The sequence below is a fragment of the Podarcis gaigeae genome, assembly GCF_964106915.1.
Source record: "Podarcis gaigeae genome assembly, chromosome: 9".
Taxonomy (NCBI): Eukaryota; Metazoa; Chordata; class Lepidosauria; order Squamata; family Lacertidae; genus Podarcis; species Podarcis gaigeae.
The window spans coordinates 1841214-1861721 of NC_139685.1; the positions used below are offsets into that span (position 1 = coordinate 1841214).

At 43.5% G+C, this 20508-nt stretch overlaps 3 protein-coding genes across 6 annotated transcripts in view; all 3 read left to right on the top strand.

Moving 5' to 3' along the window:
- TSPAN3 (tetraspanin 3) overlaps window positions 1-20508 on the top strand; it is a 939276-nt gene that overhangs the window by 161992 nt on the left and 756776 nt on the right. The gene's annotated exons all lie outside the window — the stretch shown is intronic.
- SCAPER (S-phase cyclin A associated protein in the ER) overlaps window positions 1-20508 on the top strand; it is a 220411-nt gene that overhangs the window by 53475 nt on the left and 146428 nt on the right. For all 4 annotated transcript variants that reach the window (XM_083698190.1, XM_083698191.1, XM_083698192.1 and 1 more), the window contains 8 exons: window positions 988-1250; window positions 2186-2416; window positions 3468-3638; window positions 9663-9738; window positions 10591-10708; window positions 12280-12391; window positions 14935-15075; window positions 20203-20358. In XM_083698190.1, the coding sequence (XP_083554316.1) occupies window positions 988-1250; window positions 2186-2416; window positions 3468-3638; window positions 9663-9738; window positions 10591-10708; window positions 12280-12391; window positions 14935-15075; window positions 20203-20358 (1268 nt within the window). The remainder of the gene's footprint in view (window positions 1-987; window positions 1251-2185; window positions 2417-3467; window positions 3639-9662; window positions 9739-10590; window positions 10709-12279; window positions 12392-14934; window positions 15076-20202; window positions 20359-20508) is intronic.
- The window catches only part of ETFA (electron transfer flavoprotein subunit alpha), a 284709-nt gene that overhangs the window by 18664 nt on the left and 245537 nt on the right, over window positions 1-20508 (top strand). The gene's annotated exons all lie outside the window — the stretch shown is intronic.

Genomic DNA, 20508 nt, shown 5'->3' on the forward strand with positions numbered 1-20508 from the left:
GCCCAGCTCTGCTGCCTGGTGCCAGGGACTGAGCTCAGGGCGTCCTCTGCCACCTAGCTGAGGCCCTTCTTACATATCGGACACAGTTGGCTCTAATCCATGCAAACTTACCCTGTAAAAGTTCTTTTAGTCTTTAAGATGCCACAGGCCTCTCTCTGTTGCTTTTTAAAATTCATAGCGCCTATGCAAATTTAAGTGCTGTGTGGCTCCATTTGCAGAATCAGAGCAGGAAAGTCAACTAGTTAAGGTATTTGATACGCACATCCCTTTGCCAGAAAACGTCCTCCTGACAGGAATATTTGAGGAATTGGTTCTTTGTGAATTTCAATATGAGTGGACCTAATCAACGCCCCCCCCCCCCCGGACTAATGCACAGATTGGAACATATATTTTTTATATATATATACTATAAATATTCTATACTTATCTTGATCTGAGGATTACAGGGTGGTTTATAATATAAAAACACAAAAAAAGCACAGCACAGTAACAAACCATTACAGTAACAGTAAAAGGCCACAGGACTATTTAATTAGCCATAGCTATTCTTTGGATTTTGCAATGCAATTTTCAGATCAAAAATATCAAAATGCATATTATAAGATAAGATATATTATAAGTATATGTGTTTTAGGAAAATCGAAATATCGGCTTTTCTGCAGTTTTTATTTTAAATTTTTGGGAATTATGTGGAAGTGGAACAGAACGGATTTAGTCATAAAGACTCAGGAGGTGGTGGACTCTTCTTCCTTGGTGGTTTTTAAGCAGAGTTTGGATGGCCATCTGGCCTGGATGCGTTACTTAAGATTCCTGCATTTCATGGGGTTGGGCTAGATGACCTTGGGGGTCCCTAAAACCCCCACAATTCTATGATTCCATGACACAGACTAACCTGCTCGTCCCTCACTCCTGATTTCTGTGTGCTCAGATAGTTGTACTCAATCTTGCTTTTGATTTCTTCCTTGGCTTTTTAATGGTGCCATGTAGAGCGAAGGGATGCTGAAGGATGGGAAACAGTCCATCGTGGAAGACCTGTGAGATCCAAGTCTTCTGCTTTGGCCACAAAACCAACTTCATGTACAGAGTTATCACGCTTCAAGGATGACAGCGACAAAGAAAATGTCGCTCTTCGACCACCAGAGAATAAGCAGAAGGCCTTGCTAAATGAAGAGAGTCTGTCTAAAACTATAGAGCCTGCCCCCAAAGATTCTTGCTGTCTGTCTGAGCACCCCCTTGCTGAAAGGACTCAGGTACATGCAGTTTAGGGGAACTGTTTTCAAAAGAATGTTGAGAGCTAACTGTTGCAAGTAAAATTATTAAGCATTAGGTACTTGCTATAAAAAGAAAATTAATGCTGGAGATTAATAAACTAATGTGTTAGGACTGGTCGTTGTCCTCTTCAGATCACCACACAAATGCTTCTTGTTCTTTTATAACTTTTTATTGCGTATTAAGAAACAATCTTATAAATGGTTCTTATCTTTAACTATTATTCCTCAGAGTCACTTATTTCAGATACCTTCTGAGTTCTGCTTCTGAACTGAACCCTGGCCTTTCCTGGGAACAGCCAGTCCCTCCCTCTTGTTCCTCTTGCTCCCTTCTATTAGATTCACTGCTCTCCTCCCCCTTGGGGAAAGCTTTCTCCCTCTAGGAAACTGGAAACTTCTAACTCTAACTCTTCCCTGACATAATGTTCCTTGAAAGATCACCATCCGCAACAGCTTTTAGAAAATTCAGCACAGTGGTACCTCTGGTTGCGAACGGGATCTGTTCTGGAGCCCCATTCGCAACCTGAACGGAACGCAACCCATGTCTGTGAACGTGCGGGTCATGATTCGCCACTTCTGTGCATGCGTGTGACGTCGTTTTGCGCGTCTGTGCATGCGTGAGCGGCGAAACCAGAAGTAACCCTTTCCGGTACTTCTGGGTCGCCGCAGGACGCAACCTGAAAAGACGTAACCCGCAGCGTTCGCAACATGAGGTATGACTGTATTTGTAAAAAACCCAAAAACCTTGATTTTAATTATTACAAGTGTGTAAAGTATTTCAAGCTATGCTAAGCAATGAACTCTTACGCAGAGTAGAAATGACAAAATCCCTTAAGCAGAATTTGCTCTTGGTCAAATGTATGGGTGCGGTTGTGTTTGGAAGCTCAGTATCGATTTCTCTCTATCTTGCATATTAGTTCGCAGCCCGTGTCCTTGAGGACATCAAGATCTCTGAGAAGAGCAACAGTTTGCCAGGTAGTTCTCTACTTCCATCTTCTGAAGTGCCTGTGGTTCTCTTAGAGGCTGAACACACTTCAAAAAGTCTTCAGGTGGAAGAAATAATCTCTACTGATTCCAGGAGCGATGGAGGGAGTCAAACAGAAAAAAATAAGATTGAAAGAGAAATGGACCCTGCAGATATTTCAAATGTGAGCGCTTACAGATTGGCAAGAGGATCTGTTCTAAAAACAAGTCCCCAAACTTAATGACATGTAGTAAATAATTACCACCTTCCCCTTCTTTAACACAGCTGTATTAGTCAAGTATGAGGGGATATAATGATATAGTGATAAAGGAGATGCCTGGGAGGTCACAGGTTCAATCCCCTAGCGTCTCCAAGATGGTAGCAGAGCCATCAGTGCATCTGCAAGCTCCTAACGGCAACGTTTGTGGCACTTCTGATAGGGCCTGGGAGCGAATCTAGAGGAAGAGCTGTTTGGCTGGTTTTTAGCAGGTCCGGTGGTAAATCTTATCTCTTTGTTTTTAAGGTCCAGAAGGGGTGCCAAATACAAATGCTGCCTACGTATAAATGTAGGAAAGCAGTTACTTACTCGAGTTACTTACTCCTAGCAGTTCGAAAGCATACCAGCATGAGTAGATAAATAGGTGGGAAGGTAAATGGTGTTTCCCTGCGCTCTGGCACTCGGCATGGTATTCTGTGCGCCAGAAGCGGTTTAGTCCTGCTGGCCACATGACCTGGAACAGCTGCTGTGGACAAACGCTGGCTCCCTCGGCCTGAAAGCAGAGATGAGCGCCCATAGTCAAATTTGACTGAACTTAACCATTCAGGGGTCCTTTACCTTACCTACTCCAGTTATATACAGTGGTACCTCGGGTTACGTACTTAATTCGTTCCGGAGGTCCGTTCTTAACCTGAAACTGTTCTTAACTTGAGGTACCACTTTAGCTAATGGGGCCTCCCGCTGCCATGCGATTTCTGTTCTCACCCTGAAGTAAAGTTCTTAACCCGAGGTACTATTTCTGGGTTAGCAGAGTCTGTAACCTGAAGCGTATGTAACCCAAGGTACCACTGTACCACCTCTGAGGGAAAGGGAGGAATAGAAAGTCAGATAGTTGGATATATGAATGATGGGGGTCAAATACCATCAGGTTGACACTTTGAATGGGAGAACCATTTACATAGCAGTAAAGTATTTTCAGGCTTCCAGCTGAACTCTGATTTTGGTTTTGCATCTTTAGTCCATGGCTGAAGTTCTTGCTAAAAAAGAGGAGTTAGCAGATCGCCTGGAAAAGGCCAACGAAGAGGCTATTGCAAGTGCCATTGCGGAAGAAGAACAGTTAACCAGAGAAATTGAAGCCGAGGAGAACAATTACATAAACATTGAAACAGACAATGACAGTGACTTTTCCGTGAGTTTTCTGCATGTGTAGAAATAATTTATAGTGGATCAGGTTAATATTCCCAAAACAGGCAAGAATTTGACAATAGTTTTACATATTTGTATAGTTTTCACTGTAGCAAAGTAACTGTCTGATGTGCCAGGGAGGCAAAAAAAAGTAACACAGGTTCTAGCATGACTGGAATTAGTTTCCAGGCTCAGTTGAAGGCTCTGTTCATCATCATCGTTGTTGTTGTTGTTGTTGTTATCATATTTGCATATAAGGTACTTGTTTTTTGAAGTCAACAAAAGGAAAAAAGAAAAAAGAAATATATATAATATCACTATAGCAATTGTTAACAATTAACAATTTCAATTTTTAAGCTACTGAGTTTTTATCACAGTTTTTATCACTGAGATCCAATTTTCATTATACTTGTCCATGCAAAGACAAGTTTATAAACCATGCAAAGATAAGTTTATAAGCTCATAGGTGGCAAGTGTAAACAGATCTTCAATCCATTGACTAAATGGATCCCTATATTTATCTTTCCAGTTTAAATGCAACAATATCAGTCTTTTGGCCATAGTAAGGGCACGGAGAATCCATTTCCATTGTCCAGTTGTCAGAATATAATCCTCTGAAATTTTTAGCTTTTTCCATACAGTGACATTTTATATAATCCATTGCTTTCCCCAAAAACTTAGTAAGTATAGGACATTGTAAAAATACATGTTTTAAAGAAAACGCCTTTCTTGACCTTAAAAGCCCTATATGACTCAGGAACGCCACTTCCCATAGAGACCTACCTGATTACTGAGGTTGCAGGGCAGCAGCTGAAGAAGGAGCAAAAAGGGTTTTCTTGTGTGTGTGTTTCTTGTGGCTGATTAGCTGCTCTCCCTGTGCAAAGGTCAGAGGGGGCAGGGTTTCTGTTGAGTCAGGTGATTAGCTGTGGGAGGGGCTTATCAGAGCTTGCAGGGCAGCTTGATCCATCTTTTAGATTTAGGAGAGCTAGTCTCAAACGTTTGTTGGGGGAGACCTAGGGTTTTTTTTTGGGGGGGGGTTATTTGTCCTGTCTTCATGCTTTTTATGATGGAGGACCGCTGTAGTCATGTTCTCAAGATGGAGGGTGAGGGAACAGCTGCAGTCACCTGCGGTTCCTGCGCAATGTTTGCCATCTTGCCAAAGGTTGCAGGCAGCTTTACCTGCAGCAATTGCATGCTGATTGCCCTCTTAGAAGATAAAGTCCAGCAACTGGAGGAACGTGTAGCTACGCTCCAAAGAATTAGAGAGCTGGAGCTCTTCTTGGAAGCAACAGAGCACACCATCTCCACCAAGGAGGAGACAGGGGACTCCCCTGAGAAGGAGGCTAGTTCACCAACACAGGAGCCAGATATACGGAGAAATGTGACTCAAAGAAGTAGGAGGCCCAGGGTTCGCTCTGATTGTTTAGAAATACACAATCGCTTTGAGGTCCTCTCCCCTAGCATGGAAGACGAAGAGCAGACTCCATTTGAGGATCTCTCCCTCATTACAGTCGATCAGGTATATGAAGACGAGCAGCAAAGTCAGTCCTCAGGGAATGTGCAGGCGACTTTGGAATGGACAGCTCACGGAAGAACCCCGACCAGACCTAAGAGGAGGCGTGTAGTGGTGATAGGGGATTCCCTACTGAGGGGAACAGAAGCAGTGATCTGTGGGCCTGGCAAGATGTCTCGGGAAGTGTGCTGTCTCCCCGGGGCTAAGCTCCAAGATGTAACTGAACAACTGCAAGGAATCATAAAACCCACTGACAAATACCCCTTCCTCTTGGTTCATGTGAGAACCAATGACACTGCAAGCAATAGCCTCCAGAAGATCAAAAGAGACTACGAGGCTCTGGGCAGGAAATTGAAGCAATTAAATGCACAAATTGTCATCTCATCTGTCCTCCCAGTTGAACGATGTGGCCCAGGGAGAGAGGGAAAAATAGTGGAAGTGAACAGCTGGCTTCGCAAATGCTGTAAACAGGAACGGTTTGGATTCTTAGATCACAGACTGCAGTTTCTTGAAGATGGACTTCTGGCAAGCGATGGGCTGCACCTCACAACGGTTGGGAGGAATGTTTTTGCCAAAAATCTCAGAAACCTCATCAGGAGGGCTTTAAACTGACTAATGTGGGGGAGGGAGACAGTGCTCCTGAAGGTAGGAGTCTATCAATTGATGAAGATGATCATCCAAATGTCATAGACTAAATGGAGCAAACAGCACGCAGACCTAGTGGTGGGAGGAAAAAATCCTTAAATAAGAGACACGGGGGAATGATTAATGGACTTCAGTGTCTGTACACTAATGCGCAAAGCATGGGAAATAAACAAGATGAGCTTGAGCTCTTGGTACAGCAAACTAAATATGACATAATAGGCATCACTGAAACCTGGTGGGATAAGTCCCACGATTGGAATGTAAGAATGGAGGGATACAATCTATTTCAGAGAAACAGACCAGACAAGAAAGGAGGAGGAGTGGCGTTATATGTCAGGGATGTGTATACCTGTGAAGAGATCCAAGATTTAGAACCTCAAAGCCAAAGTGAGAGCATTTGGGTCAAAATTAAGGGAGAGAAGAATAACAGTGACCTCATTGTGGGAGTTTACTATAGATCCCCAAGCCAAACGGAGGACATAGATGATGCCTTCCTGGAACAGATGGCCAAGCATGCAAAAGGAAGGGAGATAGTAGTAATGGGGGACTTCAATTACCCGGATATTTGTTGGATGTCAAACTCAGCCAAGAGCATAAGGTCAAACAGATTCCTCACTAGCCTTGCAGACAACTTCATTGTCCAGAAAGTGGGAGAAGCAACAAGAGGAACAGCCATTTTAGATCTGGTCCTAACCAATGTTGATGACCTGGTTAGTGGGGTAGAAGTGGAAGGATCATTAGGCGCGAGTGATCATGCTCTTCTGAAGTTTACTATACAGCGGAAAGGAGCAGCCAAGCATACTAGGACTCAATTTCTTGACTTTAAGAAAGCCGACTTCATAAAACTTAGGGAAGTGCTGGGTGAGATCCCATGGACAGTAATACTAAAAGGAAAGGGAGTTCATGATGGCTGGGAGTTTGTTAAGAGGGAGATAGTAAAAGCACAACTTCAGGCAATACCAATGAGACGGAAACATGGAAGGTGCCTAAAGAAGCCAGGGTGGCTATCTAAAGAACTTTTAACTGATTTAAGATTAAAAAAGGATGTGTACAAAAAATGGAAAAGGGGGGAAACCACCAAAGAGGAATTCAAACAAATAGCCAGCACATGTAGACACAAAGTCAGAAAAGCTAAAGCACAGAATGAACTCAGGCTTGCTAGAGAGGTTAAAAGCAACAAAAAAGGCTTTTATGGGTATGTTCGTAGCAAAAGGAAGAACAAAGAAACTGTGGAGTCACTCAGAGGAGAAGATGGTGAAATGCAAACTGGGGACACAGAAAGGGCTGAACTCCTCAATGCCTTCTTTGCCTCAGTCTTCTCCGATAAAGAAAACAATGCCCGACCTGAAGAATTTGGAGCAAATGATTCAGCAGAGGAAACACAGCCCAGAATAACTAAGGAGATAGTACAAGAATACTTGGCTAGTCTAGATGTATTCAAGTCTCCAGGGCCAGATGAATTGCATCCAAGAGTATTAAAAGAACTGGCAGATGTGATCTCAGAACCACTAGCAGTCATCTTTGAGAATTCCTGGAGAACAGGGGAAGTCCCGGCAGACTGGAGGAGGGCAAATGTTGTCCCTATTTTCAAAAAGGGGGAAAGAGAGGACCCAAATAATTACCGCCCAGTCAGTCTGACATCAATACCAGGGAAGATTCTGGAGCAGATCATTAAGCAAACGGTCTGTGAGCACCTAGAAAGGAATGCTGTGATCACCAATAGTCAGCATGGATTGCTGAAAAATAAGTCATGTCAGACTAACCTGATCTCGTTTTTTGACAGAATTACAAGCCTGGTAGATGAAGGGAACGCAGTGGATGTAGCCTACCTTGATTTCAGCAAGGCATTTGACAAGGTGCCCCATGATATTCTTGTAAAGAACCTGGTAAAATGCGGTCTTGACTATGCTACCACTCAGTGGATTTGTAACTGGCTGACTGACCGAACCCAAAGGGTGCTCATCAATGGTTCCTCTTCATCCTGGAGAAGAGTGACTAGTGGGGTGCCACAGGGTTCTGTCTTGGGCCCAGTCTTTTTCAACATCTTTATCAACGACTTGGATGATGGACTCAAGGGCATCCTGATCAAATTTGCAGATGACACCAAACTGGGAGGGGTGGCTAACACCCCAGAGGACAGGATCACACTTCAAAACGACCTTGACAGATTAGAGAACTGGGCCAAAACAAACAAGACGAATTTTAACAGGGAGAAATGTAAAGTATTGCACTTGGGGGGGGGGGAATGAGAGGCACAAATACAAGATGGGTGACACCTGGCTTGAGAGCAGTACATGTGAAAAGGATCTAGGAGTCTTGGTTGACCCCAAACTTGACATGAGCCAATAGTGTGACGCGGCAGCTAAAAAAGCCAATGCAATTCTGGGCTGCATCAATAGGAGTATAGCATCTAGATCAAGGGAAGTAATAGTGCCACTGTATTCTGCTCTGGTCAGACCTCACCTGGAGTACTGTGTCCAGTTCTGGGCACCACAGTTCAAGAAGGACACTGACAAACTGGAACGTGCCCAGAGGAGGGCAACCAAAATGATCAGAGGCCTGGAAACGATGCCTTATGAGGAACGGCTAAGGGAGCTGGGCATGTTTAGCCTGGAGAAGAGGAGGTTAAGGGGTGATATGATAGCCATGTTCAAATATATCAAAGGATGTCACATAGAGGAGGGAGAAAGGTTGTTTTCTGCTGCTCCAGAGAAGCGGACACGGAGCAATGGATCCAAACTACAAGAAAGACAGTGGAATTTTGTTGCCAAGGAGTGTGGTGGAGTCTCCTTCTTTGGAGGTCTTTAAGCAGAGGCTTGACAACCATATGTCAGGAGTGCTCTGATGGTGTTTCCTGCTTGGCAGGGGGTTGGACTCGATGGCCCTTGTGGTCTCTTCCAACTCTATGATTCTATGAAAGAAGGTTCCACCTAAACATTAGGAAGAACTTCCTGACAGTAAGAGCTGTTCGACAGTGGAATTTGCTGCCAAGGAGTGTGGTGGAGTCTCCTTCTTTGGAGGTCTTTAAGCAGAGGCTTGACAACCATATGTCAGGAGTGCTCTGATGATGTTTCCTGCTTGGCAGGGGGTTGGACTCGATGGCCCTTGTGGTCTCTTCTAACTCTATGATTCTATACTGTACTGCAGTTGTCTTCTGAAGCCAGGATGCACAATCCAAAAAGCTAATGCCGTCAGCTACTGCTGTTGGCCTGAGAAGATGTTGTATCATTTGTGTGTGTTTATATTTTAAATTGTAAATGCCTTAGGTGCCTTATTAGAAAAGGTTTTCAAAAATGCAGTGAATGATAAATAATCTCTAGACTTCTGGAGGTGCTGAACTTCTTCTCCCATCACCCCTGACATGCGCTATGCCTGCTGGGGTTGATGAGAGTTGGCATCCGGCAACATCTGGAGGGCCACGAGTTAGTCACTCTTGCTTTAAGCTATGGTTAATGAGAACAAGCCAGGATCAAATCATACTTTCAGATCCTGCCTTGTTCTCAAACCATAGTTTTAAAAACCTTCAGTTTCCATGTTTGGTCCTAAAAGAACTGAGGTTAGGTTAAAATGGAAAGCTATACCTTACAGGTGTGAAAGAAGGGCAGGAAGAATGTGTAAGGCCCAATCTGCTTTTTCTCACAGCAAAAACATTGGTTTCCTATTATGTTTGAAGTGGGCCATAATAGCGGCAACAGCTGCCTTTTGTGTTCGTCTGCTATTTTAAAGGAGATTGGAAGAAAGATGCTCTTGAACATTTGATTTATTTTTGCATTTATATATAGTTTGCATAGAATGGTGAGTGTAAGAAAGGTTTCTTTTCCAAATAGAAAGTTTGGTTTCTGTTTTCTGTTTTGCACTATGGAATTTTAGGCTGGCATGGGCAGTGGAAGCACATCTTTCTGTGGAATTTCCATGGACTGGAATGATGTCCTGGCAGACTATGAAGGTAAACTTCCTTGTCCAGAAATGTGAATTAACAATATCAGAGTGCATGTCTTAAGGCTTTCATTCTGTCACCCGCCCCTTTATTCCCCTTGCTTTTTAATCACAATAAATTTGTGAGAGTGATAACCATCACCAAAGTTTGGTGTACCGTGCAAATATTATCAGGCAAGTGGTTTTGATATTAATGCAATTGTTTAATTAAAAAAAAACCTACAGAATAATAAAAGGGAACATTTTCACTATATTATTGTTCCAGAATTCTCTCTTTGGTCATTTCCATTCTGATCACATTCCAGAATGGAACAACTCTATTGTATTTTTTGATAACAAAGGCCAAGTTTGAACATCACATTAAACCATGGTTTGCCACAAACATATCAGTTGCAGCTTCCCACTAGCATCCAAGAGAAACAAACCACAAGCCCTGGCTTAGCATTATGTCCAAATCAGGGGTTTGGGGTTTTTTCACTCCAGATAAACTACAGTCTGTAGCCAAGATTTGTTCTTAGCTTACAGAACATGGTTTGTTTGAGTGAAGCAAACCTCAAACCTTGGTTCAGACATAAGCCAGGGATCCTGATTGGTTTGTCCTGTGCATCAGAGGGGAGCAGCAGCATCCAAGGTCATTTGGTTCATGGTAAACCATTAACTGCGATTTACTGTGATGTGTGAACAAGACCAAAGTCACCAATGTTTCGGCACAAGTGCTACAACAGTCAACAATTTTAGAATGTGCTCGTTGAGAGTGGCATGGCCAATTGGGAGTAGGATCATGTACCAGAGTAAATATTGAGGATATTTTGCTTCCCATATGCTAGCTTTTACTTTAAAAAGGGATCCTGCTTTTGTGCAGCTCGTGAATCATGGCGTCAAAATAACACTTGGGGCGACATTGTAGAAGAAGAACCAGCTCGTCCACCCGGCCACGGAATACACATGCATGAGAAACTCTCCTCACCATCTCGCAAGAGGTCTTTAATATTTTTAAACTTTTGGTATAGAATAAGCTCAACAGGATCAAATTCCATAGTTGAATTACCGGTACAGTGGTACCTCAGGTTACAGACACTTCAGGTTACAGACTCTGCTAACCCAGAAATAGTACCTTGGGTTAAGAACTTTGCTTCAGGATGAGAACAGAAATCACGGTGTGGCAGCAGCGGGAGGCCCCATTAGCTAAAGTGGTGCTTCAGGTTAAGAACAGACCTCCAGAAATAATTAAGTTCTTAACCTGAGGTACCACTGTATATATTAATTATTAGAGCATAGGAAGCTGCCTTTTACGAAGTCATACTATTTATTTGTCCATTTTTCCCAGCCTTCCCTATTCTGACTGGCAGTGTTTCTTCTGGGTCTCAGGCAGAGGAGCTGCTCAGAGTGCTGCTGCTGCCACCACCAGAGAAGCCCACCAAATTTATCTTGTCTTGATCATTTATTTTTAACCCCCAAGATAGTAAGCTAACTTGGCCATTGAGGCAAACTCCCATGTTATCTCTTCACTAATTGCTTCAGACCCCGTATGTGATAGCCGTTCCTTACGGTCCCTTCTCACTAAACCATGGTGCTATTTTCCTAGAAAAAGAGGTGCCGGAACTGAACACGAACGCCTCCCTTGTTCTCTTAGAACGGCAATGGTTCCCATCTGAGAGAGGCCAGAACTTAGTTCCAGTGAGTTCTGGCTGGAAAAAAAGCCCAGCTAAATCATATGTATCATATGAACAGAAAGAATACTAGGTCCAATGGTGGTGATTGTTGTTTAGTCATTTAGTCGTGTCCGACTCTTCGTGACCCCGTGGACCCCATGGACCAGAGCCTGCCTGGAACTTAAGGTCCAATGGTACCTTAGAGCTTAACATATTTGAGAGTTGAATCTTGATTACCGTATTTTTCCATCCTTAAGACGCCCCTATGTATAAAACGCCCCCCTATTTTGTGGTACTCACATTTAAGAAAATGGAGGGAGATGACCCCATGTATAAGACACCTCCTAATTTTTGACATTATTTTTAAGGGGAAAAACCTAGCCTTATACACGGAAAAATACGGTAATTTCCAGAGGGTTTTTTGCCACTGCACATTCCCACCCTGAACATCAGCCCTGCTGTTGCTTGACCATGTGGTAAATCACTTCAATTGTGATTCCAAAGGGCCTGCATGGGACACAAGCAGCAGGGCTTTTCTGTGTCCCCCCCCCCCCGAGTCTTTCTTCAGATTCAAATATATTTTTGAGGGTCAAAGGAAGCCCTTCCATGTGCTTCCATGGTGAATAGAATGTTTTGAGGTTTGTTTCAATGATAACCCTTGCTAAATTGATGGACTCAACTAAGTTCAATTCATTGATTTAAATGGGCCTACTCTGAGTAGCATTTACTTGGGTATAAGCCATAGCTTAAACTATTTCAAAATTATGTTCAGTGCCTGAACTAGATATTTGTGAGGGATTTCTTCAATTGTTGCCCGGTAACATAAGTTTCAGGTTTCCCCACATAACTTTGTTTTGATTCATTGTCCCATTAGCCTTTTCAAATATTTATTTCAAAAGGACAATAGCAGAATCTAAAAAGAAACATGAAGAAAAGCAGATGAAAGCGCAGCAGCTGAGAGAGAAACTGCGTGAGGAGAAAACGCTAAAGCTTCAGAAATTAATGGAACGGGTAAGTTTGCTGTAGTTTAGCTTTTCATGCACCATTGTTACTCATAATCATACCTTTAGTTAAATCTTTGGGCCACACTCATGCCTTTGGGAACAACTGGTCAATGCACATTCAGAAGCGCATTCTCCAAAAATATGCTGGTTGGATTTCAAAGGTCCATGTGTAGTGGTTGACACGGCAGCTGGGGATTTCAGAAGCCCTTTCTCACCTTAACCCCATATATTCCCTGAAAAGATTTTCCTGAGTTGCAGGGGACCCTCAGGGAACAGTGTGTGATGAGGATGGGAATCATTGACCTCCCTTCTATGTGGATGTGATTATTGTCTGCTCATGTACAATGTACTAAGGTGGGTGTGTCTCTGAATAGGAGCTCAGTGTATTGTTCCAGTCCTTTCAGCTTGAAGGTGTTCTGAATACAGCGGGCGGAATCCAGTTTGTCCTAGGGCTCTTGCCTTGCTGAATCAGATCAATGCCTTAAATAGTCCAGCATTCTGTTCTCACAGCGGCATCCAGATGTCTGTGAGAAGCTAGGCAGAACCTGAGGGTAACAGCCCCTCCCTCCTTGTGATTCCCAGTAATTGGTATTCAGAAGCATACTGAATATTTCAGTAGTACAGTGGTGCCTTGCTTCTCAGACTTAATCCATTCCAGAACTCCAAAACCAAAGCATTCCAAAACCAAGGCACACTTTCCCATGGAAAGTAATGCAAAATGGATTAATCCGTTCCAGACTTTTGAAGACAACTCCTAAAACAGCAATTTAACATGAATTTTACTATCTAACGAGACTACTGATCCATAAAATGAAAGCAATAAACTATGTACTATAAAATAAATAAGACAGTATGGTAGATGATAAAAATTTTAAAAACTTATTACCTGCTCTGATGATAGTCATTGTTTGAATGGGAGGGTTATATCCATTTCTGCAGTCACGCAATCAATCAGTAGCTGAACTGGGTTCCACACAGTCACAAAAACAAATTAACCAAATAAGCCTCAAAAACAAAAATGCAAAATAAACAGCAAAAACAAAAGAACCAAACGTAATCCGTTCCGGAAGTCCATTTGACTTCTGAAATGTTCACAAACCAAAGTGCAGGTTCTGGTTGGTGCTGGTGCCCCGGAAATGGTAGCTGACAGCCACATTGGATGTCCTCTTCCGAAAAACATTCGAAAACCGGAACACTTACTTCCAGATTTTCAGCGTTTGAGAACCAAGGTACCACTGTACAGAACACTGTACTTTGTAGACCCCAAACCCGCATGCTTCCTTCCCCTCTTGGGAGCTCTGATTCTCTCCCTAACTTCCTGGTTTGTGCTAGCCATGATTTGCCCTCATGTCCAAATTAGGCAAACTATGTTTTGTGCAAATTAGGAAGGCGAGAATTGGAGCACACAACAGAAAGAGAGGAGGTAATAGACAAACCTGAGGCTAGTTTTCTACCCCCTGTAATATGATTTAGAGGAGTATTTTAATGGACCTGTTGGTGAGGCATTTTTATTCTTTAGAAACAACTCCATCTTCAGTGTCTGTTTCTGCTCTTCCAACCCTCCTTAAAGCATTTAGACTATAAATTACTCAGATACTTAAGCAATGACATCCTGTAAAATTATATTTTCCTGATCTTTGTCTGTCTTATGCAAATATTTCCCCTAGCATGGGATTGGTGCTGGTAAATATTACCTGAGGTTTCAAGGTTCATTTGCTTCTCTTACGTTAAGTGAAGTGAGAGCTTTTGTCATGCTGTGTATTGCGTTATGTTAGACCTTTTAAAATGTTGACATGCATTAAACTTGGAATGATTGCCAACTCATGAAATATGAGATTTATGACATCTTTCCTTAACTCCATATTCCTCATGGTTTGTGCAATAAATGCTAACCTTGATTGAAAGACTTCACAATATCGTCACTATTCAGTTTTGAGTTAAGCTGACATTGCTCCAAGATTACTCTAAGCAGTATTTCTAATGGCACTTAAATGGTTATATTTATTGAATTGTTGGCAGAAAAGTGGAATAAAAATATCCTGAGAATTTAACACAATATAGACCTATAGTAAACCATAAATCATGATTTACTGTGCTTAATCAAATCTTGTCTACTTCATTGCTGCTGACTCATGTAGGGAGGAAATAAGCCATGATCCTGACTTAGCATTATGTCCAAACCTGAGATTCTGGGTTTCTTCATTCTCAGTAAATTATATTCTGTAGCCTAAGCTTCTTTTTGGCTTACTAATCCTCAGTTTGAATGTACTGCTAAGCCAGGGATATAGGAAACAATCAGCCCAGAATGACCCATTCACAGTATAGAACCATAGAACCCAAAGGTCCTCTAGTCCAACCCTCTCCCCTGTAATGCATGACAGATGGCCACCCAACCTCTGCTAAAAAACCTCTAATAAAACCATTAACTATGATTTACTGTGATGTGTGAACTGAATCATTGTGTGTATGTTGTTAATGTAGTCAAAAGTTGCAGAATGAAAGATATCAAGGGATCTGTTGCTTTACTTACTATTTGCCAACTTTATGTAGGAAAAAGATGTGCGAAAGTGGAAGGAAGAATTGCTAGATCAGAGGCGGAGGATGATGGAGGAAAAATTACTCCATGCTGAATTTAAGCGTGAAGTGCAGTTGCAAGCAATAGTGAAAAAAGCACAAGAGGAAGAAGCCAAGGTGAGCCTCATGAATTTGGGGAAGCTTTTGGGGAGCTCCTGTTCATTTCAGTGGCTCTTGCACAGGAGAGAACTTCATTCTGGATTCTGCTCAATATTTATATTTCTCTTAAGATTGTGAATGGCCTGGGGGAAGAGATGATATCAGAGCTTTTGAATGGTGTATTCAACTATGTCCTACTCAGACAACCCCTTTGAAATTAATGGCATAACTAACTTAGCTCCATTCATTTCAGTGGGTCTATTCTGAGGAGACTTAGTTTTCTTTAGCCCTATTTCTGTCTCTCAGAACATGCACTGTCCATGTGGGAGCCCTTAAACCAGGACTGGGGAATCTGAGACCCCGCTGACGTGGTTGCATGCCGACTCCTGTTAACCCAGACCAATTGCCATGCTGGCTGGGACTGCTGGGCGGTGTGGTCCAACAGCCTCAAAAGAGTCACAGATTCGTCAGCCCTGCCTTAGGCATTGTAATTAGCATGGAGATAAAACAGGACTCTTCCTCCCCCCCTTGCCTCAGTTTCTTGTGGGCTGATGCTCATCCATTGGTCTGTTGCTTACTTGACCACTTGTTTTATTGCATATTTTTGTTGTTAATCATCTTGAGCATTTCCATAGAAAGTTCAAGGACAATTAAATACCAAAGGTTCCCTTTCTCTGATGGAAGGAGTAGTTCTGTTGGAGCAGCAGAATGTTTGGATACAGCCCAATGGTTACTTGGTTTGCTTGGCTAGTAACTGCAAATTGATGCTGTGTCATGGCAGATGGACAGTTATGAAGCATTGTAATTGTATAAACCAATGTTTCCCAAAGTGGGCAATACCGCCCCCTGGGGGTGCTGCAATGATCCAAGGGGGCAGTAGTAGCCCTGGGTGCAATGCAGGGGGCATTGAATAAAAATTAGGAGGCAATGGAGGCATAAAGAAAGAAGAGAAGAAAAAATTGAAAAACTGTTTGTACACATTTCGTCTGTTGTGTGAAGATACTTACTGCCAGGTCAGGTGCGTTGTGAGACCTTTGGCTTCTTCTGTTAGCGTAACAGCTGTTTCCATCTCTTAGTTGAGAATGGAATTCTAACTGGATTTACCTTCATCCTTGGCTCATTAAGCCCGTGTGACTTCTGTAATCAAATTAACTAAATAATGTAATGTAGTTCTCAACTAAACAGATGTGTGAGAAGTGTTGCATATGCTAAGCTGCGCAATATCTGTTGTCCCTTTGCTCTTGAAGATCAAGATTAATTGGGTCAGAATTACTAGTTGAGAGGAAGTAGAGGAAGAAAGCTAGGACTTCTGCTGCCACCTCTTTTGTCTCTTAAATTCCCATTGATGGCTGCTCACTGAGCTGCAAAATCCATTCTGTAAATGTGGTCCTCTCAGTAAACAAAGCAGAAAACCTGTCTTTGTTTCTTCATTTAGTATCCCTGTAGACAAAGGTCTCTCATATGCGTCCATGCGTGCATGTGTGCACACACAGTAAAAGAGATGCAATGGTGCTGTAATGTTTTCACTGCAGTAATTTTATAAGAATAATAATATATATTTTTTTATTTATACCCCACCCTTCCCGGTTCAGGAAACCAGGCTGAGGGCGGCTAACAACAAATTTAAAACACTTAATTGATGCTCCCCCCAAAAAAGCATAAAATACGGTATAAAGCATAAATAACCATAAAATCAAAAATCAATTTACGGGGGAAATCCATTCAATAAACATTAGATAATCACCAGGGCTAGCTGGCTAAATTAGTCCCACTTGGGCCAGCGAGGAGACCAGGGGAGAACCAGCTGTGGGATCCCAGAGCAGGCAATCTTCACGAAAAGGGGAGGGGGAGGGAAGGAAGTGGAACAAAAGATCGGGCCAGGTTCAAATTGAAAGCCAGGTGGAATGTTCTGTCTTACAGGCCCTGCGGAAGGAAGTTCAATCCTGCAGGGCCCTGGTCTCATGGGACAGAGCATTCCACCAGGTCGGAGCCATCACTGAGAATGCCCTGGCCCTGGTGGAGGATAATCTAATTTCCTTAGGGCCCAGGACCTCTAAACTATGATTATTCATGGACCTTAAGGTCCTCCGCGGGGCAGACCAGGAGAGGCAGTCCCGTAAGTACGAGGGCCCTAAGCCACAAAGGGCTTTAAAGGTCAAAACCAGCACCTTAAAACCTGACCCGATACTCCACTGGGAGCCAGTGAAACTGGTAAAGCACTGGGTGAATATGCTCCCATGGCAGGGACCCCTTGAGGAGCCTCGCTGCAGCATTCTGCACCCGCAGAATCTGGTGTCTGGGAAACCAGGAAGCAGGATCCGAGCAAAAGAGCCCTCTCCCCTCCTGTGGTTTTTAGCAACTTGTATTCAGATACATTGCTGCTTCCTATTCAGAGAAGGCCTGTTGAAATTAAAGGACATGGCTTATTTAGGTCCATTAATTTTGATGGGTCTACTTTGGGCAGAATTTAGGTGGATGCACCTACTTTTGTGCAGTGATCCAGGTTTGGTTTAGAAGTTTCTAATTTGCAGTGGAGACAGTGGCAAGGAGGAGGGAGCCCTACTGGGGGCATCTCACCCAGTTAAAATAAGCTTGCCTTATGAGGACGACCACCCTGCCCATGTTGCCACAACAGAGCAGAGGATATTGCGCTGCTTAACAAGCAAGTACAGCTTACCAGCAGTAGCATTTAAACTTCATGCAAGAGGAGCACAACTCATATGTCAGGGCACACTATATGGGGCTATATCTCTCTGGCGTCAGGGTGAGCACAAGGAGGAAGTTTGCTTATTGGAAACTTATCAGGAAAGGGCAGATAGCAGAAAAAGGACAACACACATAGGAACTTCTGTATATAAACATCTCACAGCTTAAACCCACTTCAAAACTGACTCAGATAACTTGGCATTAGGAAAATGATGGCTTTCCTTATATTTGTAGAGCTGATCAGAACTCCTTGTAAGCAATTTAATTAATCTTTTGCTGTTCCTTGCCAAATTAGAGTCACATAACCCCATTATTCTCTTTGGCTGTTCCAAGAGTTGGAGGCTTTCCCAGCTCACGCACCAGGCCTGTTCCCAAAGTTTAAAACAACTGAAATGGCTGCTGACGCATCAGTTGAGGCTTCTGAAATTCTGAGTTAGAGAAATTAGTCAGCAACATGGAAAGTGTTTATTTGAAAACATCAAACTTTTGCTAATACAGTGGTGCCCCGCAAGACGAATGCCTCGCAAGACGGAAAACCCGCAAGACGAAAGGGTTTTCCGTTTGCGAGTTGCTTCGCAAGACGAATTTCCCTATGGGCTTGCTTCTCAAGAAGAAAGCCCATAGGGAAATCTCTGGGGACCTCTTTTAAATGCTGGCAGTGGAGAGCAAAGCCTTTCCCCCCCCCCCCCTCCGGCCTTCAGAAGAGGTCCAGGAAGGCCGGCAGGGGCCGAAAGGCTTTGCTCCCCACCGCCAGCATTTTAAAAGCGGTCCGGGATAGCAGGGAAGCGCTTCCCGCTATCCCGGACGGCTTTTGAAGGCAGACGGGGGGGGGGGGGAGCAAAGACTTTCGCCCCCCGCCGGCCTTCAGAAGAGGTCCTGGACGCAGGCGGGGGGCGAAAGTCTTTGCTCTCCCCCCCCCGCCGCCTGCCTTCCCGGGGGCTTTAAGAAGAAGAAGAGTTTGGATTTGATATCCCGCCTTTCACTCCCTTTAAGGAGTCTCAAAGCGGCTAACATTCTCCTTTCCCTTCCTCCCCCACAACAAACCCTCTGTGAGGTGAGTGGGGCTGAGAGACTTCAAAGAAGCGTGACTGGCCCAAGGTCACCCAGCAGCTGCATGTGGAGGAGCGGAGACACGAACCCAGTTCACCAGATTACGTGACTACCGCTCTTAACCACTACACTACACTGGCTCTCAAATCTTAAAATCGCCCCGGGACAGCGGAGAAGTCCTCTGCTGTCCCGGGGTTTTTTAAAATGCTGGGGGTGGGAAGAAAAGCCCTTGTCCCCCCCCCCCAGCCTTCAGAAGAGGTCGGGGGACAGACTGTCCCCGGACCTGGTCTGAAGGCGGTTTCCATAGAATGATTTTCAATGCATTCCTATGGGACACCGTGCTTCGCAAGACGAAAAACTCGTAAGACGAAAAAACTTGCGGAACGAATTAATTTCGTCTTGCGAGGCACCACTGTAATGTTAAAGTCAGATTTGGAAACTGTGACCTTTTTTTGCAGCACATATTGTAGTGCTTAACCATTTTCTTGGTTGGTTGGTTGGTTGGTTGGTTGGTTGGTTGGTTGGTTTTAATATGGCCCTTGCAAAGTCCAGAAAGTGAACTGGTTGTGTAAACTGGTTCAGTTGGGTTGGATGCAGATCATCAAATTACTGGTGGAATTTCTCAGGTGCTGATATCCTCAAAACCAGGGCTGTCTAACCTTTTTGGCCAGTGGGCACATTTGGATTTTTGAGAAAGTGCAGTGAGCATCAGTCAGAAAATGGCTACTGTGGGGGCCTATCATAAAACAAGATGACTGCCAGATCCAAGAGAGAAGAGTAGTTCTTTTGGGCAGGCTAATGATTAGCAAAGGATCCTAGGCAGCTAAGGAGCAGAGTGCTCTGTAGGGGAAGGGCCATAGGGTCTGGTAGAGCACATGCTTTGCATGCAAAAGGTCCCAAGTCCAATCTCTGTCAAGGTTAGGAAAGACCCCTGTCTGAAACCCTTGGATTTCACTGCCAGTCAGTTAGCAGGCTTTTGGAGCACCACGTCAGTTTCCTGTGCCTCAGTGAGGCTTTTATTCTCAGTAGCAGTTGTTCCTTTGTCCTCTGTAATATTGTCTCCGTCTCCCTCAGGATTTAGTATAAAGCTGTCCTGATCAGTTTCGCGAGACTCTTAGCAAACACATTTTTGCCAACTGCTATGAGGTGCAACACATCTCTTGCCATAAGTCCTTCCTCAAGGAAGCCGAGACTGGGTTCTAAGAAGCCAACCTGCTCAGCCAGTGGTTTCTTTACAGTACTTTCCTCTCTCACCCTGGGGAGTGATTTGGTTTCAGGATTCTGGTTGCTGTTAATTGTCCAGAGTCTTTATGATGTTTTATATACTGCTGTTGCCCAATTTTTAAAGACTTCTTTATCACTCATATTCAAACTTTGTTTTAATTGCAGGTAAATGAGATAGCATTTATAAACACATTAGAAGCCCAGAATAAGCGCCATGATGTTTTGTCCAAGCTAAAAGAGTATGAGCAAAGGCTGAACGAGTTGCAGGAAGAGCGTCAGCGAAGGCAGGAGGAGAAACAAGCACGTGATGAAGCTGTGCAGGTATTGCTGGACTTTACAAATGCAACCAGTAATAACAGAGTCAGTATAAAATTGCTTTTAGCAGTTTCATTTGTCTTTCAAGCAGTATAACAGTGCATAAAAATAGGGCCACACTTCTGCCCCCCTGGGCTGAACTATCTGTCCCTGCGC